At 40.8% G+C, this 27734-nt stretch overlaps 3 protein-coding genes and 1 long non-coding RNA gene across 6 annotated transcripts in view; 2 read left to right on the top strand and 2 right to left on the bottom strand.

Moving 5' to 3' along the window:
• Window positions 1-7903: 7903 nt before the first annotated feature.
• LOC120434035 lies at window positions 7904-11867 on the bottom strand. The gene is made up of 4 exons (XR_005608896.1): window positions 11811-11867; window positions 11213-11343; window positions 11041-11114; window positions 7904-9074 (listed from the first exon to the last, which is right to left on the bottom strand). It is a non-coding gene; the product is annotated as an uncharacterized LOC120434035 (long non-coding RNA).
• Window positions 11868-11905: 38 nt separating this feature from the next.
• Window positions 11906-14403, top strand: mcat (malonyl CoA:ACP acyltransferase (mitochondrial)). Of its 2 annotated transcripts, XM_031757754.2 has the most exons (6): window positions 11906-12497; window positions 13008-13095; window positions 13200-13216; window positions 13319-13417; window positions 13553-13690; window positions 14095-14403. In XM_031757754.2, the coding sequence occupies exons 1-6, from the start codon at window positions 12054-12056 to the stop codon at window positions 14365-14367; spliced, it is 1059 nt and encodes a 352-aa protein (XP_031613614.2). In that variant the 5' UTR covers window positions 11906-12053; the 3' UTR covers window positions 14368-14403. The 2 variants fall into 2 exon arrangements, with proteins under 2 accessions (XP_031613614.2, XP_031613609.2); XM_031757749.2 differs by having other exon boundaries at window positions 13200-13417.
• Window positions 14404-14452: 49 nt separating this feature from the next.
• bik (BCL2 interacting killer) lies at window positions 14453-18309 on the bottom strand. The gene is made up of 6 exons (XM_039601418.1): window positions 18152-18309; window positions 18018-18046; window positions 16944-17031; window positions 16622-16774; window positions 16414-16528; window positions 14453-15089 (listed from the first exon to the last, which is right to left on the bottom strand). The coding sequence occupies exons 3-6, from the start codon at window positions 17021-17023 to the stop codon at window positions 14973-14975; spliced, it is 465 nt and encodes a 154-aa protein (XP_039457352.1). The 5' UTR covers window positions 17024-17031; window positions 18018-18046; window positions 18152-18309; the 3' UTR covers window positions 14453-14972.
• Window positions 18310-20153: 1844 nt separating this feature from the next.
• The window catches only part of ttll1 (tubulin tyrosine ligase-like family, member 1), a 31775-nt gene continuing 24194 nt past the window's right edge, over window positions 20154-27734 (top strand). For both annotated transcript variants that reach the window (XM_031758462.2, XM_039600581.1), the window contains exons 1-9: window positions 20154-20608; window positions 20747-20870; window positions 21862-22070; window positions 22157-22337; window positions 22615-22752; window positions 22925-23033; window positions 24689-24832; window positions 25942-26028; window positions 26857-27020. In XM_031758462.2, coding sequence (XP_031614322.1) covers window positions 20758-20870; window positions 21862-22070; window positions 22157-22337; window positions 22615-22752; window positions 22925-23033; window positions 24689-24832; window positions 25942-26028; window positions 26857-27020 — 1145 coding nt within the window. In that variant the 5' untranslated portion in view covers window positions 20154-20608; window positions 20747-20757. The remainder of the gene's footprint in view (window positions 20609-20746; window positions 20871-21861; window positions 22071-22156; window positions 22338-22614; window positions 22753-22924; window positions 23034-24688; window positions 24833-25941; window positions 26029-26856; window positions 27021-27734) is intronic.

Here is a 27734-nt window from a genome sequence, read left to right as displayed (position 1 = left end):
CCACATGTCATGTCTAGTCACTCTTGTTTCCATGTTCCCCATTTCTTCCCAGTCAGTCAAGTATCAATGTCAACTCTGTGTCTTTGTAAATGTTGTCTCTTGTTTGCCGTTTTACTTTGATAGTCTCTTGTGCTATGTTAGTGTTTTCAGTTTTCCTCCCACTGGTCTCGTTGTTTGTGATTTCTCCCAGCTGTGCTCTCCTCCTGTGTCTTATTCCCTCATTTATCCCTCTGTGTATTTAAGCCCATTGTCTTCCTCTGTTTGCTGCTGGGTTGTCTGTGTATCATCCATGACGTGTCTCTTGTTCCAGGTTATCATTTGTTGTGTTCCACGTCTCAGCTCTTTAGTTTCTTTATATTTGTTTCTAGTTCCCTCCCCGTTTAGTTTTTGTTACTTTAGTCTTTATATTCCTGCATTTTTGTTTGTAGTTTTGTGCTGCCTCGATAAAAGGCACATTTTTAGTTTAAGTCCTCGTCAGCCTCTGCATTTGGCTCCTATCTCTCTTCACTCCACACATCTGCCAGAGCAGCCATGATATTAACTTTCTTGTTATATCAAACGACAGACCAGTGAAAGATAAAGGGATAAAAACAGAGTGTGTGTACTGGCTATGTGAGATCAAATATAACAGATTTTTATAAAGGAGTTGTTAACTGTATTTATTCCAATTAAATTAAATAGCAAATGCAGCTACAATTTCAATGAGATTCATTCCTGACTTTCTACTGCTGTGGCTGAAAGTATACACCAAGCATTATCACTGTAACTGATGTAAATATTGGACTTGGAGGGGATTCATCTGATAGACTGATGCAAACAGAACTGTGAATCTCTCAATTTTCATTTTTTCTGAAAGAAAAAGTTGGTTACTGTATCACATTTAATGGCAAGATGTGAATTCAGCGTGTGTGTGTGTGTGTGTGTGTGTGTGTGTGTGTGTGTGTGTGTGTGTGTGTGTGTGTGTGTGTGTGTGTGTGTGTGTGTGTGTGTGTGTGTGTGTGTGTGTGTGTGTGTCAGAGATGAGTTTATCTGAGTCAGGGGTAAAGCAGGAGGTCCTCCAGCATTGGGCACGTCTCCAGGACTTTGTTAAAACTTGTTTTCAAGACATCTGGAATGAACGAAGGACAAGAGAGATGAAGGTGATAATTCCAGTGATCCAAGCGATCACCATGATTTACTGCAAAATTTTCTTTTTCCTGTAGCCCACACTTTTCCTGATAATTTAAGGGACACATTGGACCTTTGCCAAGTTATGGCAGGTTTTCAGCTAATAGCCCTTTGGGAATCACCTTGCTGGTGTAAAAATACTATTTTTTTTGCTCTTGAACTTTTTAATCTTTAGTATTTTTCATCAATTCAAGAAAAGAAATGGCAACAAATGATGTTTTGTCACAAGCTCCCAGTAAAATTTTCTGTTAAGTTTAAAAAACAGTTGTTCATCTCTTGTGTTAGGTGCTGTTTTTATGCTCGAATGATTCACAGGTCAGTGTTAAGTGGCTTAACTGATGTGAAAGATCAGGAACCCACAGAGTGTTCGTGTGACTATCTGGTTTCTTTTATTTAGAGCACAGAAATGTTCCTTTGTGGTCTAGAACTGTGGTCTTTTCCTGGCAGCCAGCTTTCCAGATTACTCCACACTCTCTTGTCTCAGGTCCAGGGTCACTAAAAGGAAGGAGACCTTGTAAACACAATCATCTCATAGCCATCATCATAGCCTTCCTGGCACAGCCCCTTGAGCCCACTGCAACACCCCTGCCACACATCCCCACCGCCCGACTGAGGCTGGGGTCGCATTCGACCAAACCTACCCCCCCTTGCGGTCTGAGCAGATGTACACAATCGGGCGGTCGACCACTCTTACCTGCTGGGACAAAAGAGCAGCCCTCTTTTTGAGGCGTCCGTCTGCAGAGCTGGTCAGGTCTGCGAACCCAGACAGGAACTGGCGATAGTACCCAGGCAGCCCCAGGAATTACCTCATCTCTTTTTTTTGTCTTGGGAAGTGGGTAGGATGCGATGGCGGCCGCCTTCTCCGCCCCTTGGACGCACCTGCCCGCCTCCCAAGTGGTACCCCAAATACTGTACCTCCCTCCATCCAACTGCACACTTCTTCAGGTTGGCCGTGAGCCCCACTTGCCTCTGGGTCTCCAGGACCGCGGCCACCTGCTGTAGATGCTCCACCCAGGTGTCACTGTGGATGATCACATCATCCAGATAGGCGGCAGCAAATGCAGCTTAAGGACACCTGGTGCATGAGGCACAAAAAGTGGCGGGGGCTCGAAGAAGCTGAACAGAAGTGTGACAAATTGGCTGACAAGGGAAGCCCTGGTTAAATACAGCGCTGTGAAAAATTGAGCAGTGCCTAAACGGTCCATGAGGTCACTGAGCTCGTCAAACCATACACTATAATTTAGCTTGAAACAACATTCGAGGGCATAACTGAAAATGATTTAAAAAGCAGTCAGTGTCAAAAGAACAGCTTTGAAACACCTTCATAAAGCCGGCAGAGTACTTAAAAAAGAAAAGGTCTGGCAAAATAGAGAGAAATTATGGGTCCCTCGAGACTTTTGCAACATATAAGTTTAAAGAAATGTAAAGAAAAAATTAAAATATTAAGTCGTAACCTAACGTTCTCACAATTCAAACAGAGGTCTGAAGAAGTAACAACCCAGCAAAAATAAGTTAAATGAAAATTAATTTCTACCAGTCTCAGAAATAATCTCCACATCTGGTCTGGGATCTATGAGGAAGCTCATGTGCAAGAATATTATTTTTTGTATTTATTTTTCTTTAAACTATATCTATTTGTTAGATTGGATTCAATGTGCTTTATATTATAAGGCCAAAATCATTAAGTAATACTGAGAAATTCATCTATCGCTAATGAGCCAAGTCAAAGATTTTTTGAAGAAAACGCAATCTCTCTGCAACACTGCAATCTGGTTGTTAAGGGATGACATAAGAAATTCTCCTGACTGAAGTTTGGTCTGTTTACAGCATCTTTTTCCTGCCATGCAATTCCATTTGTCCTTAACCATCAGGAACCCTCATTTTAACTTTTATTGAGATTTAAAAGTTAGCCACACAGAGTTCGAGTAGCAGACACATCTCTACATCAACTGTTCAGAGGAGACTCTGCGACTCGGGCATTTATGGTCAAATAGCTGCAAAGAAACCACCACTAAGGAAAAGCAACAAACAGAAGAGATTTGTTTGGGCCACGAAACGCAAGGAATGAACATTAGACCAGTGGAAATCTGTGCTTTGGTCTGATGAGTCCAAACTTGAGATCTTTGGGTCCGCCTGCCGTGTATTTGTGCGACACAGAAAGGGTGAATGGATGGTGTCGAGTGCTTTGCTGGGGACACTGTTGGGGATTTATGCAAAATTGAATCACACTGAACTAGCATGACTACCACAACCTTTGACTGGTAGTGTATATACACTCCTACACGTCTTTAATCATCTAGTTTCCTGTGCCAGATCTTCTATTGATCCACTGAGGCAGACATGTCAGAAACATGAACTAAAGCACATTTCTGTGAATAAGCAGGACTTTAAATTTTCATCAACAGCTACTTCAGAGGAAATTCTTCAATAAACTGCAATCAAAGGCCCAACTCAGAGGACAAAACCCAACCTGTTATAAACAGTGTGGCAGCAAACTTTCTCTTGTGTAAAGTTACAAATAGAGTAATTATCCACAGGACCTTTTATACATAATGAAGTTATATTCGGTCCTGTAGAAATTGTACATTTAAGCTATTTAGTTCCCTTTGTGATAACTCTGCTATGAATGCCTCTTATTAACTTTTTTACTTTTACAATCAGACAGCTCACTATGAGCAAACACTCAGCAACAGTGGGAAGGAAAACTCCCTTCTTGAAGGAAAAACCTCTGGCACAACCAGGAAATCTGTCCAAACTGGTTGGGGTTAGAGCAACAGATACAAGTCTTCAGAGCATTTGCAGTGTGACTGTCTTCGTGCACACTTTAACCTGATTCAGTTTTCTTATTTGTCAAAATGCACCATGGGTAAAAACAAACAAACACAATCTTTGAAATAGTAATGAAAGAGAATCCTCAGCAAAGATGAATTAAACAAGTTTTATTTTGATCAAATTTTACTTTAAGTAAAACATCTTTATTTGATGTCATCAAACAAAGAAAGTTTTGAGGGAGCTCCTGACCCAGCCCAAGCTCTCTATGAAGACGAGGAAAACTCCCCAGGGGCCAGATTGATGGGAAGAAACCTCGGGAAAGCCCATTCAAAGAGATCCCTTTCCTGGGATGGCTGGGGGTTACAGGAACTCCAAGAAAGCAAAATTTTGATTTTGTTTTTAATTGTCCCATTCTATCTATTCCTGTCCAACAGAAAACAGAAAGCAAGTTACTACAATGTATCACACTTGCATGATAAGATGTGAATTGTGTGATTTGTGTGTTTGTGTGTGTTATCTTAGCTAGGGGTGATGCTGGAGCTCCTCCAGTGTTGGGCGCTTCTCCGGGACTTTAGTTAAGCATGCTTCCAAGAAATTCCGGCATTCTGGACAGAAAGAAAAGATAAAAAAGATGAAGATGATAGTCCCAGTTATTCAAGGCATCCGTGAATCTGGAAGTGTGAAGTTTTCTTACTTGTGGACAGACGCTTTTTGATGCTCAGTTTCTTGCTGAGGAACCTCTCGGTATCAAAGTCCCGTGCATGAACCGCTTCATACAGCACCACTCCCATTTGCCACACCGTGGTGGGTCCACACCTGTAGCAGCTCCTCCTGTACCACTCGGGAGGGTGTGAAGAGGAGTACCTAACAAATAGACACAATTGCAATTTCTGCTAAAACAAAAGACACAAATTGTTACATCTGTGAAAAGCAGGAGCAGAATATGTTACCATAGAAGACGCGATACAGAGATCGCTGCTTAACAAAGCAGCTCAGTCCAAAGTCAATGATGCGAACACGAGGCACATCTGAGCCGGTCTCAATCAGAATGTTTTCTCCCTTGATGTCCCGATGAAAGATGTTTTTATCCTCAAGTTCCTTTGCAGCATCAACTAGTTGCTTCAGAATGACCTGGAAAAGATGAAAAAGACAATAATGAGTTAATGCTTTTCTAATACTCTGCGCCTTGATTGAATGCTGTACAGTCTGAGGTTCTTCCAGTCAACCTACCTTGGCCTTGTCCTCTGGTAAAGTTCTTCCATTTTCTGCTTTGTATTTTTGCAGGTCCACAGCGGGGACAGGTCTCTCCAGCACCAGGATCAGTTCTTTGCCAAGGTCGAACCACTCCAGCAAGGACACAGGTGCTGATGTTCCCACTGACCCTTCTGCTTCACCTGCAAGTTTCAGCATAATGGCCACTTCCACAGAGAGCCTCTTCCCGTTTTCATCCTGAAATATTACAACAAAGTGAATGATGAGGAACGCCGCATTCAATCCAGTAATGTAAAATTGATTCAAGTGTTGGACACTTACCGCCACTTTGCAGTAGATTTTATTTTTGGAATGTGTTTGATGGCAACCTAAAAGACACAGAGCATTGGTGAGCATTTCCTCAGTACGACATAATGAAAGGTGGAAACACAGCACACGTCTCAGTTTACGATATTATACATTATCTGCGTTACTGCCTGTCTTGCTCCCATCATCTGAACACTTACTGGAAAACGATCTTCTATCCGGTAGCCAGCAAACACTGCTCCACAGCCTCCTTCTCCGAGCTGGTGCTCCTCCACGTATCTGGCTTCGAAGTCACCTAAACAGACAAACATAAATCTTGTTTTACTACAGCTGTGACACAAATTACTCTCCTCTGTAGCCTAAATGTTCCTTTTGCTCTTCCCCTGAATATAAAACCCAGGCTGCTTGCTACTTACGTTTTTGGTCAGCCACTGATTTTTTGTCCTGGTCCACATTCCTTTTCTTTTTCTTGGGTGACTCTCTGTTGTCTCCCGCAGCCTTTCTTTTGCCATTTTTCGCACACACTGTTTTGTTGTTCAAGTCTGCAGATGTGGAAAACACCAAAAGCACATCAGCTCACTGGATGATGGACACAAATATCTCACAAACACTAAACACCAATATCTTAAACATAGCAACCACCCTTAGTCTGCCCCCTCACTCAACTAATTAGCCTAACCTTACCAGTGTCCAGTGAGGAAGATGCTTGTTCCTTGTCACCGCTCATATGGTCAAGCAGTTTAGCCTTCTTTGGTTGGTTTGTTGTGCCCTCTCCATCTTGCACAACCTTGCGCTTCACTCCTTTGACCACATCTGAGCTGGTGGAAGGACCAGCCTGCTCAGCGACCCTCCTCCTTTTTATTGGGGTCTTCTTTTCAGGACTGGCCTTTCTTTTAGCAGTCCTGGTCTTACAATCTATAAACGACACCAACACAGTGGTGAAAAAGAGTCCCCGACATCAGGCCTGGAAGCATTTTGATGGCAAAGAATTTGAAATTGCTATTGCTTAAATTATCACAAGTTTGTTCTTGAGATAAAAAACTGACCAGTGCGAATTGATACTAGGTTTACTAAGTCTTAGATCTTGATGACACTTGTTGGTCTGTTTTTACTGTTGAGTCCAAGAATAAACTTATTACATTATTTTACCAAACGACCGATAACCTTTCTTTGATTAGACATCTTGTAATAAAGCTATTTTCAATCAAACATATGATTCAAATGCTCTAAAAATGATTCACACAGTGTCGACATTTTTAGGATTGTACATTCTGTTATTTGGATTTTACCAGGATTTTATTTTATAATTTTACTTACCTTGATCTCCTGAATCTTTATCTGCTGGAGTGGTAATTTTTCTTGTTTCCTTTGTCATTGTAATTTTGGAGAACTTTAAAATCGAAAATGTCACCGTAATGAGTTGATATTGAGTTAATATTCCTTCAAATGAGCGTCCTTCAAATGCTTGACGTTTCTAACTGAGTTCTGTAAGTGAGCTTTATAAGTAAACTCTGGAAACTACGGCAACACAACATAGAATCTTGCCTTTAGGTGACATCACTGACTGTCAGTAGTTCAAAGTAGTTTACAGAAAAACAATCTGGCAGACAAAGCCATAATATTTCATATAATTCAATCATTTCATATCAATTAAACAGTTTCTTTCATTGTCTTTTCATCATTTGTATAAAGACCTCATGTATGGATGACACTATGAAGATTTCTGGTTGACCACACACTAATAAGCACAGTGTCAGCTACATTGTCATCTGATTTAAAGTCTTTATTATTGTACATTTAACTGTCATGGTACTGAGTCTGTGATCCAGTGTTTTGTGTTTGTTAATTTATATTCATTGATTATTCTTACGCATGTTTTTAGTTCTCTTTATTGTTTTCTTCTTGTGTTATATTCTTAGGCTGTCAGACTCCTGAACTCTGCCTCCTGACATCTGACCCACGTTAAACTCATGGACTGAACATACACACACCCACACACAATGGACAACTGTACCCTCAAACACACAATAATAACATGGACTGAACCACCACTCACAACCACTAGCACTTTATATAGCCTCTGTAGAAATTATCCACATATCTCACTTATCTTAACTGCACTACTGTATAGTTCTGTGTAAATAATCATTCTGTACTTACAATAATTTTTAATCCTACAACTGTTTATAACTTGCATAGTTCACATTTCTGTATAACTGTATATCTCATATTTCTGTATAGTTTTTTATTTCATATTCTGTATAGTTTTTTTCATATTTATATCCTGTTCATAGCCTGTACATAGCTTGTACTCACTACAGCCTGTACATACTTATAGTTATAGCATATTCATAACATACTTCGTACCGTGTACATTATACCATAATAGACCCATTTCTGTAATATACTTACATATCTATATTATTGCTAATATATATATTGTAATATATCTATATCATGGCTAAAGCACTTCTGGATGGATGCAAACTGCATTTCGTTGCCCTGTACCTGTGACATGTGCAATGACAATAAAGTTGAATTCTATTCTATTCTATTCTATTTAGGTTTCTGTTACTTTGCCTTGCCCGTGTCCCACGTGTCATGTCTAGTCACTCTTGTTTCCATGTTCCCCATTTCTCCCCAGTCAGTCATGTCTCAGTTTCAACTCTGTGTCTTTGTAAATGTCTCTTGTTTGCTGTTTTACTTTGATAGTTTCGTATGCTATGTTAGTGTTTTCAGTTTTCCTCCCACTGGTCTCGTTGTTTGTGATTTCTCCCAGCTGTGCTCTCCTCCTGTGTCTTATTCCCTCATTTATCCCTCTGTGTATTTAAGCCCATTGTCTTCCTCTGTTTGCTGCTGGGTTGTCTGTGTATCATCCATGACATGTCCCATGTTCCAGGTTATCATTTGTTGTGTTCCACGTCTCAGATCTTTAGTTTCTTTATATTTGTTTCTAGTTCCCTCCCCGTTTAGTTTTTCTTACTTTAGTCTTTATATTCCTGCATTTTTGTTTGTAGTTTTGTGCTGCCTCGATAAAAGGCACATTTTTAGTTTAAGTCCTCGTCAGCCTCTGCATTTGGCTCCTATCTCTCTTCACTCCACACATCTGCCAGAGCAGCCATGATATTAACTTTCTTGTTATATCAAACGACAGACCAGTGAAAGATAAAGGGATAAAAACAGAGTGTGTGTACTGGCTATGTGAGATCAAATATAACAGATTTTTATAAAGGAGTTGTTAACTGTATTTATTCCAATTAAATTAAATAGCAAATGCAGCTACAATTTCAGTGAGATTCATTCCTGACTTTCTACTGCTGTGGCTGAAAGTATACACCAAGCATTATCACTGTAACTGATGTAAATATTGGACTTGGAGGGGATTCATCTGATAGACTGATGCAAACAGAACTGTGAATCTCTCAATTTTCTTTTTTTCTGAAAGAAAGAAAGTTGGTTACTCTATCACATTTAATGGCAAGATGTGAATTCAGCGTGTGTGTGTGTGTGTGTGTGTGTGTGTCAGAGATGAGTTTATCTGAGCCAGGGGTAAAGCAGGAGGTCCTCCAGCATTGGGCACGTCTCCAGGACTTTGTTAAAACTTGTTTTCAAGACATCTGGAACGAAAGAAGGACAAGAGAGCTGAAGGTGATAATTCCAGTGATCCAAGCGATCACCATGATTTACTGCAAAATTTTCTTTTTCCTGTAGCCCACACTTTTCCTGATAATTTAAGGGACACATTGGACCTTTGCCAAGATATGGCAGGTTTTCAGCTAATAGCTCTTTGGGAATCACCTTGCTGGTGTAAAAATACTAAATTTTTTTTGCTCTTGAACTGTTTAATCTTTAGCATTTTTCATCAATTCAAGAAAAGAAATGGCAACAAATGATGTTTTGTCACAAGCTCCCAGTAAAGTGTTCTGTTATGTGTAGAAAACAGTTGTTCATCTCTGAACAACAACTTTACAAATACACGGATGGCATGAGGGTAGAAGCTCCTCGTGAGCCTATCTGTTCTTGCGCAACCTGCCTGATTCCAGAAATTGAAACAGTTTATTGCTGGAGTGGAATGGGTCCTTCAATATCTGAGCTGCTCTGGGCCAGCATCTCCTGGTGTGAATGTCCTGTAGGGAGGGGAGAGCAGTCCTGCAGCAGCGTTTTGCTGTACGGATCACTCTCTGAAGAACTTTTTGGTCCTTAACACAGCTGTTAACAAACCAGGATGAGATGTTCTGTGTGAGGATGCTCTCCACAGCGCCTGCATAGAAAGTCCTGAGGATCACTGGCGAGACCCTGAACTTCCTCAGTTGTCGTAGGTGGTACAGGCGCTGCCTAGCCTTTTTGGACTGTATCTGAATGTGGGCAGACCATGTCAGGTCTGAGAAGATGTGGACACCGAGATACTTGAAGCAGGTCCCCCGCGTCACCAGGAAGGAGACCTCATTAACACAGTCTTCTCCACCTGCCCCATCAGCCTTCCTGGCACAACTCTTGAGCCCACTGCAACACCCCTCCACTGCAGCAGAGCCAGAGACCACAACCCTGCCACACATCCCCAACGCCCGACTGAGGTCGAGGCCAGAGCCGCATCCAGCCGAACCTACCGCCCTTACCTGCTGGGACAAAATGGCAGCCATCTCTTTGAGGCGTCTGCCTGCAGGATGAAAGGGAGGAAAAAGATAGGTGTTTGTAGTAGCGGTGTAATAGCGGCTCCTCACAGAGAGTTTTTTTACCTGCACAAACGCTGCCTGGCCACCCCTCCATCCACTGGACCAGATCTGGGACATGGTTCTGGGTGAAATCAGTCAAGGGGGTGGTCAGGTCTGCGGACCCAGGCACGAACCGGTGATAGCACCCAGCCAGACCCAGGAACCACCTCACCTGCTTTTTGGTCTAGGGGAGGCGTGCAGGGTGCAATGGTGGCCGTCTTCTCCACCTGTGGACACACCTGTCTGTATCCCAAGAGGCACTCACAATACTGTACCTCCCTCCGTCCAACTGCACACTTCTTCAGGTTGGCAGGCAGAGCTCACGGCCAGAACTATGGGGCTACACCGAGTGCTGTGTGTCTTCTATCGGTCCCATTATCAGCATTTCACCAATTCTTTCTGAACACTTTGTCACTTATGTTCATGCAACCTGTAGGGCAGCGATTGCACCGTCACACCAGGCTGCATTTCAAAATGAAAAGAACACATCTGCAAAATACTCTTGCAATGCAGCAACATCCGCTCTCTGGACCTGTGGCCTGGGCTTTATCACAATGGCAGGATGAATGAGGATGTTGGAATTTGGCATCTCAGGCACCAGCTCATCTCTTTCTTTAACCGGGCTCACCAGAGATTGGTTTCAGCCTCTCTATGCTTTAAGGTTGAGGTTGAGGTGATAAATCTGACTGGCCCCTCCCCTGTCTGACCATATCACTTCATAGTCAACATCCCCCAATGTTCTCACCGTGTGACCATGAATGGTCCTTACCACTTGGCGAGTAATTTCGAGCTAGAAGGGAGTAAGACAAGCACTTTATGTCCCGGTTAAAATACAATTACATTTTATCAAATATCACTAAGCAGTCCTTACCTTTAAATACAGCCTGGCTTCTTTCTCTTTTTTCTACATCTCTGAGTGAAGTTAGCTCTCGTTCTTTTCTCTCCCTGTGAAATACAGCAAGTGGAGCTTTAGCTAGCAACACACTGTGACATAGTGTTTGCTGATGTTTGTTCGGTGATAGAAATGCTGCATTTGAAATTACCTGACACAACATGTTACTTCCTTTTATGTTCACTCCTTTTTTTGTAAGGCTAGCTAGATTCTGAAGTACCGGTACTTCGCGTACTTCTGCGGCCGCAAATTATGGGCACCTGGGGTTGTTCTGGTGTTGTGCTAAAAAAAAAAAAAAATCAAAACTATGGTACATGGTTTGCTCTTTTATTTCTTTTTATGCGACATCTTCTACTGATTAAAACGCGACTGTCTTTCATGCGTCACTGTTTTGATTGTTTGAAGGCCTGCAGTGACGTGATATTAACTTCCCCCAAATACGTTAAACCCAAAGTAACGAGCTTGTTTTGAAAAATATACGGAGTGGAAAGTACAGATATTTGTTTAAAAATGTAGGGAGTAAAAAAAATTTTAAGTACAGCAAGGAAGTTTTTTGTTTGTTTTTTTTTACTTTTTTAATTCCTACCTCTGGAGCTAGTTAAGCTAAATTTAAGAAGCACATGTCTGTGTATACTTAATAGCTCTTATAGTTATTTGCACTTTGTAGATGCAAAATCTCGTTGGTTTAAGATGTCGAAACAACATTTTAAAACCAAAAAATTAAAGCACAGAAAAGAAAAACACGATACCTTAGAGCATGACATAGTTTGACCTGAGGTGGCGCTGCAGTGTGAAAGAGCCTGAACGTCAACCGGAAGAAGACAAGAATAAACTCCGTATAAACAACATGGCGTCTCCCTGTGAGGTGTCATGCCGAGCAGATATCAGAGTTGAGTTCAACCAAAGTTGACTCTTTCGTTCATTACAGTTTGTCCGGGCGGGCTGTGCGTCTTATTTCATCCGCAGACACGTCGTTGGATGAGGAACAGCTCATGTTGGCATCGGTGGCAGTCAGGATGGCAGCATCTTCCAGAGGGAAGGTCAGGTCGCTGGTCTCTCTGAGTAGGACGCTGTCCACCAACAAACCCGGCTCCACGGCTGGAGGTTACCCTCCTCCGCCTGAAGCCCCCGCTTCTCCCCCGAACAGCGAGCCAGCCGCGGCGCCTCAGCGGAGACCCAAAAAAGACCCCAGCGGCTGCTCCGTGCTCCTCTTCCCCGGTCAGGGCAGCCAGTTTGTGGGCATGGGCAGAGGACTTTTGAAATACCCCAACGTTAAAGAAATGTTCACCGTAGCCCAGAAGATCCTGGGTTACGACCTGCTGTCTCTGTGTCTGGAGGGCCCCGAGGAGGAGCTGCAGAAAACGGTTCACTGTCAGCCGGCGGTGTTTGTCACCTCCCTGGCTGCTGTGGAGAGACTCAACCAAGAGAACCCCAAAGTAAGTGCAAGATAAATATCTGGAAAAAGGACAATAACTGCTGGTCCTGCCTTTTTAAATGTGGCCATTTTATCTTTAAAAAAATACTACTGCAGTAATATTAATATATATTTAAAATGTGCGGACATTATGTATGAAGGTGTGGATGAATGATGCTTGTTGTAAGACTGCATTTTGAGTGCTCAGTAGAAGAGCATCCTTCAAATGAAAAGTTTCTCATTTTAACTTTAATTACTTCACCTGATTAAGGTGATAGAGTAAACTTCCAACAATGATTATTTCTTATTATCACATCTTCTTTTTATTGTTTTTATGAGTAGATTGTTGTTTCAATCCCACCAAAAACATCACCGTAAATAATCTTGTGATTCAGAATGACCTTTTAAAAAATAAACAAATTGTTCTGGGTTAATTTTAGTTAAGGACGTATCAGTGATGTAAATGATATATCGGTCATGAATGGGAGACTGTTAATTATTTTTTCTTTTACTTGTTTGCTTCTGTACACAGGCCATTGAGATGTGTGTCGCTGCTGCAGGTTTCAGTGTCGGAGAATTTGCTGCTCTTGTCTTTTCTGGGGCGATGAACTTTGCAGAAGGTAGAAAGATTTCTTTTTTTTTTTCTTTTTTTGTGCCTCTGTAAAAAGTGTTTTAATCACAACTTTGGTTAATATTCTGTATTTACTCTTTATGCATCTTCTAGCTTTGTATGCAGTGAAGGTGCGAGCGGAGACTATGCAGAAGGCCTCAGAGCTGGTTCCCAGTGGGATGCTGTCAGTCATTGGTAGACCTCAGGCTCAGTATAATTATGTTTGTCTGCAGGCAAAAGAGCACTGCAAGAGTCTGGGGATGGAGAATCCTGTGTGCTCTGTGGCCAACTACCTGTTTCCAGATGGCAGGGTTATTGCAGGGCACCAGCAGGTAATACCTTAATATATTCTTGCTCCTTTAATATACCGTGAATCTATTGTGTCCTCTTTTCTGTCTTCTCTCAGCCATCAAAAAAGTTGTTAGAGCTGCTCTTGTCATTTCTGCTGTCTTCTTTTGTCTTCCCAGGCTCTGGATTTCCTACAGGAAAACTCTCGGCGCCTAAAGTTCATGCGGACCAAACCTCTCCCAGTCAGTGGGGCGTTCCACACTGAGCTGATGGCATCGGCTACAGAACCCCTCAGAGAGGTGCTCCGGCAGGTGGAGGTCAGTCAGCCACTTTATCCAAAAGAGATTAACATATTTTCTGAAACATACATTCAATTACTTTGTAAAGCTACACCAGCCCTCATTTTTTTAAGATAACCCATCCTATTCAGCCTGACTCGAAAAGTTAAATGGAAAGTACACCCAATGTTTTACATCTGGTTCTTAGCAGGTCTTAAAATTAAGTAAATACAAGCACATATGAGCTGCAAAACAGCATATAACACAATGTCATTTATTCAATCAAAAAATAAGCCAAAGTAACCAACACTGTAAAGAAGATTTGGCCTTGTGAGGGACTGATAAAGTCAAAAACTTATTTGATGTAGTATGACATGTGTTTAAATCATTTTTGAGCCTCCTAACCACAAGTTCCATTTCCTTTTTGTCCCCTTCCCATCCAGGTACGACGTCCTGAGATCAGTGTCTACTCCAACGTAGATGGAAAACGTTACATGAACGAGAGCCACGTGCGCAGGCAGCTGGTTAAGCAGCTGGTGTCACCCGTGAAATGGGAGCAGACCCTGCACGAGATCTACGAGAGGACGCAAGGACAGCATTTCCCACACACCTACGAGGTCGGACCCGGAAGGCAGCTGGGCGCCACGCTTCAGAAGTGCAACAGGAAGGCATACCAAACGTACGCCCACGTGGAAGTCACCACATATGAAGACTGATAAAGCTCCTGTGGTTGCTTCTTGTCTTTATACAAGTGTGTAATTAAAGATTTTTGTAAAAAAAAAATTGAAATTGACAATGTTGTCACATTTTTGTCATTAAGAGTTTATTTTAAGTTTATTTGGCGTCACATGAAAAAGCAGTTTCAAATCTTGAACAGAAAGTCCAGCTCCCTTCATTGTACACTAAGCAATGCTACATACCATTTGAAAAAATTTGGCCTCTTAAACCAGTAAGAAACAAATCTGGATACAAAAGACTGCAAGCCAGCAACAGTCCAGTCAACATGTTTTCTGACATGAATCAACATGCCACTGCTACAATAAACTGGCCAACTCCTTAGGCAACGCTAGATTTCCTTTAAACAATTTACTCCCAACTAATTTTACATTATACTCTTTTTTTTTTTTTTCCTTCTCTTTTCTTCTGCGTTGCCAAAAAGGTTGTCGTCTTCACTTTCAACTTCAATACCGCTCAATAAAAACAGTTATTAAAAAAAGGAAAAGTCAAAGTAAACAGCAAGAGAAAACAGTTAGCAGTAATTCTCACTCGATAGCAAACATATTTTGACAAACATGGCTGAGAAGACCTGCTCGTGGCCCCCTTAGGCTTTCTGCTCCGTCCATAGTGCACTGAAAATGGTCACCATGGCCACCAGTGTCACAATAACAAGTGCTCCTCTGTTCCAGCCAGTGCAGGTTACTGGGTTTAAGTTGGATGCCTGTAAAATGAGACATGGTGAGAAAAAGTGGGCTGTTTTGGATAGATGTACCAAATTATATTTAATATAAGACTACCACACAACAGTCAAGAATGCAACAAAGCAAGACGGCTCAAATCCACCGGAACGCTATGTTCTCTCTGTAATGTTAGTTTGCATGACCATATGCAAACTAACATGTGCAAGTCCAAACACATGCATGTTAAGTTAATTGGTGATTGTAAATGTAAACTGGCTGGGAGTGTGAATAGTTCTCTGTTAGCCCTATGATAAACTGGAGACTTGTCCAAGCTGTACTGCACCTCTCACTCTATGGCAGCCCGTAGACCCTCAATTTGATAACCACTTGAGAAAATGGATGGTTGGATTATTTTGATGGTTCTGTAATCTGACCAGATTTTATGTAACTCGGGTTATTTGAAAGTAGTTTGAGAAAACAACAAAAAAATGACAGGAGTTAGAACCATAGTCTGGCATTTCATTGGCTGAGTGCTGATCATGTGATTTTACGTGCCACCATACCAGCAAGTGCACACACACAATAGCTTAAGTGTCGTTTTATGCCTGTACCTACATTTTACCTATGATTTTTGCACTAGTGTTTATTATATGATGTTAAAATAGCTGAATTAATTTAAATTATAAGTTGAAAAGTAGCTCCTAATTAATTAATCATTTTTCAGTAAAATAAGTTTTATGAGTTGAACTGTTCAAATGACTATTTTGGCTCTATTATTTTTATTTTGTTATGTTTAAATTGAGTTTATCCTTGTTTTATGTATAGGTTCTTATCTAAAAATTGTATTTATATTAGTGTTCAAATTGGGAAAGTAGTTCCCAAATGGGATTCACTTTAAAATCTTTGGTTCTTTATTAAACTGTCTGCCAATTAGTCTAAGTTTTTGCAGGTTATGCATCTGTTGACACATTTTAAAACAGGAAATCAATACATGACTGTCTGTATTTTAATCTGGATAAACCACGTGTGGAAAACAGGGCAGGTTATCAGTTAATATCAGGTATAAGTGGGATAATGATGTTAGGGATAAATCTGCTGCAAGCTACTTGCTTCACATATTTGATTTGGCAGATTTTTTTAACACTGGACGACTTTGCTGACACAACCTCCAAAGGAATTAAACCAGGAAGCTTTGCTTGTTTGGCACATGTGTAAACCTCTACACTTTGGAGTCATTGGATAAACCTGCTGCTGTAAACCGAAAGATATCCCTTTTCCTTGGAATACAAAGCCTTAATGCAAACACCAAGAGCAATGGACCTTTGTGCATGTATAATGCAGAGATGGGTTAAAGAGAAGAGTTACCCAAGCTGTCAAGGCCTCAACTCTGAGGATCCCCTGCCCAGGTGCAGTGCTCACTAACCAGGTCTTCACTGCAGCAGACAAACCCCGAAAAGTTGCTAACTGACTGTGAATATCCCTGTGAGGAAGCAGTGAGAAGTAAGAACCAATCACACAAAGGTAATTGTTTGATAAGTGAAATAAAATAAGGGAAAAAAAAAAAATTTTTTACCTATAGATGGTCCGGGTCAGTGCCTGGGCAGGTCTCAGGAAGTTTAAGGGAGTCGGAAGCTGGTTTGGCATTCTGCTGGCATACTCTCGGTCTAGCTGGTCACCGATTAAAGCCAACTGGCGGCCACAGGTCCGTACAACCCTATCACTGATCCTGAGGGAGGAAAAGGCAGGTGTGTTTAGAATCCATCATAAATATAGGAGACTCAATAAAAATCTCTTTTTTATAAAGTTGTTTTTGCCTGAGCCACAAGCTGCTCGAGCTGTGTGTTTGTTTTTGGTATTAATAGTCAAACTGGGGCAGGGGCGGGACTATACAGTACCTCAGGGTGCCAGGGTCCACCTCACTAGGTCCAGCCTGGAGGGCAATGACATGACTTGGGCGTCTTGTTTGTTCCACCATTTTGTTTTCTGAGAACATATATGCAAACTGTTCATATCGTGCAGCAGACTACTAAGAACATCAACAGGACAGACAATGGCTCCACAGCCTGAAAGTGTCTGTGTGTTATCTTTGCTCAGGCTCCCAACGGTCAATAACAGGCTGTGTAAATACTGGCTCATGTGACCAGGATAGGTGTGGACTGGGTTACTAGGCTGAAAGAAAAAAACAGCTCCAGAGATAACATCATCTCTTGGCTCAAGTCCAACCTTTGTGCTGTACTTTCTTTTTAAACTGCAGCAAAAATGCATTGCAATGCTTTCATGTTTACGACCAACTTGTGACATCAGATGACTCAAGACTTCACACTTTCCTTTCAATTTGCCTTTCTCGCTGAATTTTCTGTTTTTGTCTTACAGTCCAGCTTATAATCTCTTTCGTACACCTGTCTTGAGATCAGTTCCTGCTGCACCTGCAATCCTGCCATTTAATGCAAATGCTGTATTTCCATAACTCAAATTAACCAAACTGCCATTTTAGTCTCACAGAGAAGGATAGAAAAACACCACCGGGTCAGAAGAATCAGATCATAGGCTTTAAATATTATAAATCTTGATAAATCCAGGGGAAACCAGTTCTTGGTTTGTCAAGATTTATGGCAAAACACCAGCAAACTGAAGCCTTAAACGTGGAAACATAAACACCACCATTAAAACGACAGGCAGCCATCAGGTAGAAGCCATATTGTCACAACAAAGTGCGGAGTCATTGCTCTCAGCAAACAAAGGTCGTTTTGAAGATCACATATATTGAATTAGATAAACAATAAACAGGTATTAAACCATTTAAGGACTTAAATTAGTATATTGTATCATGTTTGAGCAGTATAATATTAGATATTAGTCGAGTATGAATATCCCAACCCTGACAAGTAAACAGGTGCACTCTCTCTCTCTCTCTCTCTCTCTCACACACACACACACACACACACACACAAAAGGAAATTAAAAACTACCTTTTTATGTAGATTAAGTGGACGCCGCCCTGTGATAAAAGCAAACAAATTAAAAATAAACATTGTAATGTTAAAAATTGATGGAAAATACTGAATAAAAGCATCATTTCGAAGTGTTTTCTTCCTCTACTTACAGCAGCGTCCTTTAATCTCGACGCTCTCAGGTAACTGCTGCCGCTAATGACAGGACACACCTTTATCTGTCACCGCCGGGGCTTCCGCCGACAGTGAACACCAGGGGGCCACCTGTAAGATGCTTTCTGGTAATGTTTGCAGGGTTATTATTAATAACCACAATTTAAAATTACTCTGCGAGGTGCGCGGTTGGGCTGGGTAGCCTCCATGCTGGGTTATTTACAGGTCCAAGAGGGTTTCTGAAGTCCGGAATGGAAACCAAGCTCACAGAGGAGCAACTTCTAGGAAAGAGGACAAGGTGACGTTAGCGAGGTAGGACAGGTGAAGTTCAAGCAGACAAACACGAAGCTTAAACTGGATGACTGCACTGAGCCTGTCCTACAGGCATCTACCTGGAAATCCACATTCCAGCCATAACCCCTTTTCTTTCGTTTTAAAACAAATTAAATTATTTTAATTTATTTATTTTAAATTAATTTAATGCTATTGTTACACTAATTCAAGCTACAAGTGTGATGTTATTAGTCATACAGTTTCATTTATTTTCTTATTTTTTTCTTTCGTGTCTTGTGTAGCAGGTTGCATAATACTAAACCTACACTTTCTCATACGTTACAGTAATAGCATGCTTGTGTTGCTTGTCTGGTGAGCCACAGTTAAACAGGCAAAAGCTGTGAATTGTTGACATAAAGTTAGGTCTGTTATATGCAACTTTATCATCTCTGAAATGGGGTGGGAAATTTTGTGGCGATCGCGATTTGTAGAAAACGATTTATAATCTATGAACGGAGCCACTGATTCAACTTTTTGCTGAAAACAAGTAAGCAGCTGATTGCTGAATGAATATCAGTAGTTTTGAAGTACTGAATTTTTAAATCGGACATGTAATTGAGTCAAACACAACAAAATGGTTGAGCTGTTATAGTTCATATAAGCCAATTAATGTTAGTGACATTACAACCTGCTACACAAAACTCATTTCACAATCCTGTAACAACCAACTGCCTAGTATATAAGTCAAATATCAATATTACTATAACTTTTTGCGGTATTACTATAAATAATGTTATTACAATATTATTATGATTATTAGCATAACTTTTTGTCATCTTTTTGTACATAAAACCTGAAACGCATTGAACACGTAGCATCTAAAAACTGGTATTGCTAAATGAATATGTGTTAAAGTATATCATCATTTGGAGAGTATTCATATGTGAAATAAACAATTATTTGTATTTGATTAATACAAATGAAACCTGTGTGAACTTCATGACGCAGATCAACTTCATATGGAATTTGAATTTGGTGTAATCAATCAATATGCTTTGTATCAATGCTTCAGGCTGCTGTGGTGTAATGTTGTTGGGGATGTTTTCTTGGCACTCTTTGGGGCCCTAACTGATTATCATTTAAAACCACAACCTACCTGTTTACTGTTGCTGACCATGTCCATCCCTTTATGACCGAAGTGTACCCATCTTCTGATGGTTGCTTCCAGCAGGATAACGCACCATGTTACCAAAACTCAGATAATCTCAAACTGGCCTCCACAGTCACAAGATTTCAAGCCGGTAGTACACCTTTGGGTTGTGCAACCGACACATCTTCAGGCAATGATGCTACTATATCAAGAAAGTTTCCAACACCTTATTGAATTTATGTCATAAAGAAGCTCTGAAAGTGATAAGTGGCCAACTCTGTACTAGCAAAGTATACCTAATGAAGTGGCTTTAGGGAGATTGTTTTACAATGACCACGATGCGGTGCTTGTCTGTTAGCTCGGACTTTATTATCTTGAATGAAGAAACAAACTAATGCTTACTATTCACGAATACATACAAGGTAGTAAATAACTGATGTTTCATTTTTTTTGGAAGGACTCGATGCATTGTTGCCACCCACAGTCCAACACTGACCTCTGCTGGTGCTGTCTTGTAGCACGCCACACAATGACATCACTGCGTCCTCGGTTGCTAGGTAATTCTTCCGGAAGGACCAAGCCCGTAACGACGTCCTCTTGTCCTTTAGTGGTTTTGAGACCTTTCCTTCTTTAAACGTGTCGCTAAAATTTTTTAACGTAGTTTAACTAATCTGTGTACATGTAATTACATTTACATAACAAAGACTTTTATTGTGAAGAGGAGTTTGACTGTGCTGGGCGTTTTCGTCTCTGTCCAGCTTCACGTCGCCGGGATCATTAAAAAGCAGCTTGTTGGCGATAAAAACAGCTAGCATGGAGGTAGCTTTCAGTCGCTAGGTGCTTCTGCTGATGGTGTGTTTCGCTGTGAGTTTAGCTCAGGGACAGTTTGTGGAGATTGCATCACTGACCGGATGATGTCCGCCCAGCCTCTGCGGCAGCATCAGCAGCCCGGGGAGGATTCAGCAGCTTGCTAACAGAGCCAGCCCGGCTAGCTGATGCTGATGACTGGCTGTTTCCTGGCATTGACTTTCAGGTAGTTCACTGATGCTAAATGTTTTAGTGTCTTGTAAAAGAATGCAGTTTTTCAAATATATGTCTATGCATTGGTCCTGTCTGTCTGCGGTGCTTTTCTATGTGTTTACCTGTTGTTGTTTTTTGTACTCCACCCTAGTGGGAGGCACCATGGCCGGTAAGGTTAAGTGGGTGACAGATATTGAGAAATCAGTGCTTATCAACAACTTTGAGAAAAGGGAATGGATTCAAGTTACAGAAAACGACGACTGGAATTTCTACTGGTAGGTTTTATATCTACAGCACACCTGCACCTGTCCTGCTTGGATAAATACATGCAATTGGCACATACACAGGCACATAAGTTCTTCCTGCTTATATGATGCAATTACAAGTAAAAGTCCTGCATTAAAAGGGTAGGGTAGGGTTATGTAGGGTTAATAAAAAGTATAGTAATCTTAAAAATATAAAGAATAAAGTATAAAATAATATACTATAACTGAGAAATATATGAAATAGCAGAGGATCAGTAAGAAAAAAATCAGGAGAGGCTCTTTGATAACTGTATGTTCCCAGAAGACATTTAAGAGGCCAGTGGCCGGTTTTCTTCAGGGAGATCGTTCCAAAGGTTGGGAGGGTCAGTCGACGTGTAGGCTCATGGGCTACTAAGAAGTCAGACGTATAACCAGACAAGAGGTCATAGTGTCACCCTGGACCTCCTCACCTGCATCAACTATTACTATATAATAAAGTTAATGGTGAGATTTTAAAATCTGCCCTCATATCTCCAGAGAGCCAGTGTAATGAGACTGGTGCATGTGTCTCTGAAGTTAAAAGAAGAATCTGAAGGACTGTGAGATGATTAAGAGGATGTGTAACTGTTTTTATAAAGCTGTCACAAAGAACTGGTATAAACCTGATCTTCTGAGTCTTAAAGGGAGGGAAATCTTTATGATGGAAAGGATGACTTTCTTGCTAAGGTCTGAAGGTCTAAAAGTGAAAGAAATGGATCATCTTTATGGCTGCTGAAGAAGATGTTGCCTTCTTATAACTTAGCTGGTTACGGACACTTAGGACAGTATATGATTTGTTTAATTAAATAACATGGATCCTCAACTAGACAGTTTTGTTTGTAAGACTGAAAAACTGAAATTTAGGATCTAGGTTGGCAAATTAGATGCATATTCAGTGTGAAAATATCAATTCGTATATTTATTAGTGTGATACTCAATTTACCAAGTGTATTTTGAGCAGGTTATTTGTACCCACATGCAGGATGAGCATCCAGACCATCAGGAATGTGTTCAGCGTGGACACCGGTTACCGCCTGTCAGATGACCAGATGGTTAACCACTTTCCCAACCATTATGAGCTGACAAGGAAGGACCTGATGATCAAGAACATCAAACGCTACCGCAAGGAGCTGGAGAAGGAAAGCAGTCCGCTAGCGGAGAAAGACGAGAATGGAAAATACATTTATCTGGGTACATGACTTGCTCTTATTTCGCCTCACAAAACTCAAAGAGGCACGCTGTTTTCTTCAATGAAACTGCTTTTTCTCTTTGTGCAGATTTCGTCCCGGTGACGTTCATGCTTCCTGCTGATTATAACCTCTTTGTGGAGGAGTTTCGTAAGAATCCGTCCAGCACCTGGATAATGAAGCCCTGCGGGAAGGCCCAGGGGAAAGGCATCTTCCTCATTAACAAGCTGTCCCAGATTAAAAAGTGGTCGAGAGACAGCCGCACCTCAACGTAGGTTATCGTGTGACCTATACAGACAGACACAGCAAGAAATATTGTGAGAAATTAGCTTGGTCCCATATCTCTAAATTTCACATTACAAAACAGCTCTTTGTAACTGTTCCCCTCTTGTTTTGTCAGATAGTCTCATCTAAGAAAGCTACAAAAGTTCTTTCTGGATTTGAACACATGCAAAATCTGTTTTATAGACATTTTATTTCCTGGTAAATCTAAAATTGTTTGGTCACAGGCTGTCGTGTGCTGATGCCTGGCTGTTTCTGTGCCCCAGGTTTGTAGCAGCATCTAGTGGCAAGGAAGCTTATGTCATCTCTCTGTACATTGACAACCCTCTGCTGATAGGGGGGAAGAAGTTTGACCTGCGTCTTTATGTCCTGGTGACCACATATCGACCCCTGAAATGCTACATGTAAGCCTGTGATACTGTTGATGTGTTTTTTGATCATGTCGAAAACATCAGTATATAGGAGATGTTAAGAGGTTAGTCACTGGATTCCTCCTGTTTTGTTAGAGGTTATTCTCAAACGTGCACACAAAAAACTGTTGTTTAATGATCTTTCTCTCTGTCGTTCGACTTTCAGGTACAAGCTGGGCTTCTGCCGGTTCTGCACAGTGAAGTACACACCCAGCACCAGCGAACTGGACAACATGTTTGTGCACCTCACTAACGTGGCCATCCAGAAACATGGGGTAGGTCTGATGGGGTTCACAGGAAGTAGTATAAAGCTTTTGTGTTAGCAACAGTGGACTTTCTGTTTCTCCATCTCTTGCTAGATCCTCATTGACTTGTAAATGTTCACATTTTATCCAAATCCACAGTCACGGTTTGTAACACAGGGTTTCTGTTTAAAAATGCAAAGTTTCAACACTTTCAGGAAATGTCACTACTTGGAAAATTGGTAGCTTGCCCATTGTTGAGAATAGTCTGAATTCTGCACATATAGCACATCTATGCACCTGCCTCACCATATTACAGGCAGTCCCTAACATGGCACAGACTCAGGCCACTTTTAGCTTTCTGGGAGCTGGAGCTCAAACAGTTACTGCTGTATCACATTCTGTTGGAGGGATTCAGCACAGGCCTCTTTAAACTCAGGAAACTCTTTAAGAAAAAGATGTGCAATGTCAGCAGGACATCTCAGTTTTTCTACAAGATAAGAAATATTGCTGTAGTAAATGTCAGCACAATTCTTAGAGCCTAAATTGTAAGAAATACATGTCAAAGTTTCAGAAAAAGTTCTGGTAGCTCACTGCCCATACTATCCTGTAGATATGAAACAAAAAACTTTTGTTAATTCACAGAATTTTTTTTTCTTACTGTGGATCCATCATAAAAAACAGGACTTTCTATAGTGAAAGAGGAACTCTGTCATTTAATTGTTTATCTCAATTACTTTAGTGTAGAATAAATGACCATAAAAGACCATAAAACTAGGAAAAGCAGTAAAACTCATGAAAATAAAACAACATTTATGCCTTCCTTCATATTTTCCAAAGCTGTCCAGTGGGCCGAATTGGAGTTCGTGTAAGCTAGTTCAGGCCCCCGGGCCTTATGTTTGACACCTCCGCTTTAAATAAACTTCCTGTTTGCACAGAATAGTTGAAAGTGTACTCTTGCCAAAACTGAGTGAGAAAACTCAGTGATGAGATCTGATCGAGAATGATTTAACATAACTTTATGAAATAGTCCCTGGTTACAGATATTTGTGATTCTTGTAATGTGGTAATTTGTAACTCAAGTTACCACAATCATCACGATCAACCTTCACTTTCTGTATTTCTATGTCCAACCTTTATGTCATAAACAGAGTTAATAGTTGAGTGACCGTCAGCACTTGCAGCATAAACAGTGTCAGTTGTACACTTGTCCTAAATACTTTGCTTTTACCGATTCCCCGATTGACCAAGTACCCTCAGCTAGTCTGGGTTTGTGACAGCAGCTTCCTGTTGCAGAGCAAGTTCCTGATACTCAAGATAAGAAACATTTTGCATAACTTAACACAAAAACATAACACCTCTGACATTTGTGCAGCTCCAGACTTTGCCTGCCCCTAGCCCTCAGTGGCACAGTGGTTGTATTCTGACCTCTAATCCTGCCTCAGAAGGGTGGCTGGATTCTGACTCATAAGAAAAAGGGAAGAGGGAATGAGGCACCTATTAATAGTCTCTGATCTGTTAACGCCTTTTACTGTGCTGAATAACTATATATTTATATGTATAACTTCTTATTTATAGGAACACTCACTGAACATTTTCAAGTCTAAAAAGTGATATGTGCATATTTTGTAATATAAATTGATACAATCATGATTAATTTCTACTTAGACTATTTACCTTTGATGCAGGATGACTACAACCATGTCCATGGAGGGAAGTGGACGGTCAGTAACCTCCGTTTGTACTTAGAGAGCACCAGAGGAAAGGAGGTGACAAACAGATTGTTTGACCAGATCCACTGGATCGTGGTGCAGTCACTGAAGGCTGTAGCTGTAAGTTGATGTGATGTTAGTTGTTCTTTTTAAATAATATATTAAGAAAGTGTCTTCCTAATCCATATGATGTTTCACTCATAGGTGACTCTATTAGGTAAACCTTGATAAGGTCAGGTTGGGCCCCCTTTTGCCTTAAGAACTTCCTTAATTCTTTGTGGCATAGATTTGTCAAGCTGTTGGAAACAGATCTTGAGATTTTGCTACATATTGACATTCTAGCAACACACTGTTCCTGCAGATCAAACCAACAACCATGCCATGTTCAAAGGCACTTAAGTCACCTTTCTTCCTCATGTTAATGCTCAGTTTGAACTTCAGCAGATCATCTTGACCCTGCGTTTATGCCTAAATGCATTGAGTTGCTGATTTGAGTTAACACAAAAATCCGAACAGCTGCACCTAATAAAATGGCCTGTGAATGTATTGTTACCTACCACCATATATTCTGCAGCCCCTTTTTCAGTTTTCAGGCAACACCAGGAAGTTTAATGGGGTTTTTTTTCTTATTACAGTTTTCACATAAAGTAACAGTTAATTGTGGAGAGTGCTGCTAAAGTAAACATATTGTCTGTACATTTTCACCAGTGTATGTTATAAGAATATGATGCATATGAATTTAGTTCTTTAATTTCGCTCTGCAGTAACTTTTTGGCAACTTGGAGGGTGACAGTTCTCACGTAGTTTATCATAACCCTTAGATGTTGTTAGCTAACGGTTCCTAATTTAAACATCTGACAGAAGCTGTTTTCAAGCCACAGCGTTCACTCTGTGTAAAGTTAATGTCTGATTTGTAACTGCTTAAGTTCAAACATTTTGAAACACACTGCTGCAAGCCACCTGGATGTGGTGATGGCTTTTTTGTTTTTAGAACAACAGCACAATCAACCTAATGCACACTTCCTCTTTCTGCTAAGTAACTGGACTTGCTTCCTGTCTAAAGCCTCCATACCCGGGCCACTTTGTGTGCCTATAGTTATGACTGATTATTTGCTAACATCCTTCATTGATGAATCGCTCTGTGTTGCATCAATCAAGTTTCTACATAAAAGAATCACTCTTGAGAAGATCCCAAATGCTAAATCACTCTTTGCTTTTCTGTCTCACAGCCTGTGATGAACAATGACAAGCACTGTTTTGAGTGTTACGGGTATGACATCATTATTGATGACAAGTTGAAGCCATGGCTTATTGAGGTAAGATGTTTAAAAAAGGCATTAACAATTTAAAAAAGTGTTTTTCTTTACTTATTTTTCTTTCTTTCTTTCTTTCTTTTTTGGGCATATTTGAGTCCTTGATTACTTATCGTGGTTGCACAGTAACACCATGTTCCTTTCCTTAGATTGTGGAGTAAATTTGAATGCCCTTGAGGTATGTTTAGATGTGTATTCAAATGTGTGCTGAAGGTCTGCTTTTAACCCATGCAGTGCTGCTGACAAGCACTGCTCAAAGGAGAGGAAACTGAGAATTGCCATGCAATACATTCTTTTGTTGTCATGGTATAAGACTGTCATATTTTGACAGCTGTACAATGTGTTGCTAGGTTTTGAGGCTAGGTCTGAGCTATTTCTGTTCACAGACACCATTCTGCTCTATTTTGGGCAAAAGAAAGTTGGTTGAAGGGCGTAAAGGCTCCTCAGTGAGCAACTTGTGCCACAAACCTACTCAAGACCACACTCTGTTGTTCATTAATCTTGCAGTTTCCTGTTACGCTACGAGGAGCTAAAGTAGGTCTTTGTGTTGCTGCCTTTCACATTGATGATAGAGTAACTGCTTCATCTCACTCTCCGCACTCATGTAAATTTTCCACCATGTATCTAATGTTCTAATGTAGCAGCTGCATTTCCTTCCTGATAAGAGCTTCTCTGTAAAGACAGGAAGAAATGAAAACAATCTGCTCATACCTGTTTGGATCCCTGGGGTATTATTAAGCACTGCCCATTTGGAGCAAAAGCAGATCCATTTGCGTATGGTGCAAACCCCCCTTTTAAATGTAAATGTGGTTTTCTTGGTGTGATCCTCAGGTCAACGCCTCTCCCTCGTTGACATCCAGCACAGCCAACGACCGCATCCTTAAGTACAACCTCATCAATGACACCCTCAACATTGTTACACCCAATGGGGACATTCCAGACTGCCGCTGGAATCGGAGCCCGCCTCGAGAGGCCCTGGGCAACTATCAAGTCCTGTGAGTGAACCTGTCAGTCATATTCAGGCCTTAAAGACCAAAATTGTATGAAAACTAATTTTATTTTTAAGCTCTGCATTCTCAGAGTGTATTAAAATGTGTCAAAGAAAGACAGCAGGGATGTAGACTAATGGCCACCAGTTATGGTTTGTCTGTACAGAATATCTGGCCTTCAAACTATTTTTCTTTGTATCTGAGACCTTCGATAGCTCAGTTGGTAGAGTGGAGGACTGTAGTGGAGAGCGCAGAAGTCCTTAGGTCGCTTGTTCAAATCCGGCTCCAAGGAGAAGCTTTTAGTACGTGGTCTGACAGTTAAACAATAAACACACCTGCTGTTATTGTTTTACTGTAACAAAGTTGTAACCTCCCATTTCCCATTTGTATTTTTATGTGCTCTTTCAACTCAGATTATATAGAGGTAAAACAGAGATATCCTTAGGTTGCTGGTTCAAAATCTACTCACTGGTTTCTGTTTGACATGTCTGCAGCAGAGATTATATACTGTGCTCATCAATCACATGTTTAAACACTCATCCTCATCATCAAGTTCTAGCTGTCTGACTACATTTAATTAACTAAACTGTATTTTTAAATGCATTATTATTGTCAGAAATAAAAATTAGCATTTAATTGAAAAACAGTTTGAATTTGAACTTATCAGCATAGTGCAGGCCTCTAGACTAACTTTTTGCAACGGTTGCACTGGTGTGCCTA

The sequence above is a fragment of the Oreochromis aureus genome, linkage group 17 (assembly GCF_013358895.1).
Source record: "Oreochromis aureus strain Israel breed Guangdong linkage group 17, ZZ_aureus, whole genome shotgun sequence".
Classification (NCBI taxonomy): domain Eukaryota; kingdom Metazoa; phylum Chordata; class Actinopteri; order Cichliformes; family Cichlidae; genus Oreochromis; species Oreochromis aureus.
The sequence above is the reverse complement of the archived record's forward strand: the minus strand, read 5'-3'. Positions and strand labels throughout refer to the sequence as shown.

Coding starts and splice junctions, on each gene's coding strand:
- mcat (XM_031757749.2), top strand. CDS start 12,054: ATGTTGGCATCGGTGGCAGTCAGGATGGCAGCATCTTCCAGAGGGAAG. Junction 12,498..13,007: donor TCAACCAAGAGAACCCCAAA/GTAAGTGCAAGA, acceptor TTCTGTACACAG/GCCATTGAGATGTGTGTCGC. Junction 13,096..13,199: donor GGCGATGAACTTTGCAGAAG/GTAGAAAGATTT, acceptor TGCATCTTCTAG/CTTTGTATGCAGTGAAGGTG.
- bik (XM_039601418.1), bottom strand. CDS start 17,023: ATGGTGGAACAAACAAGACGCCCAAGTCATGTCATTGCCCTCCAGGCT. Junction 16,775..16,943: donor GTGGACCCTGGCACCCTGAG/GTACTGTATAGT, acceptor TTCCTCCCTCAG/GATCAGTGATAGGGTTGTAC. Junction 16,529..16,621: donor CTGACCCGGACCATCTATAG/GTAAAAAATTTT, acceptor GCTTCCTCACAG/GGATATTCACAGTCAGTTAG.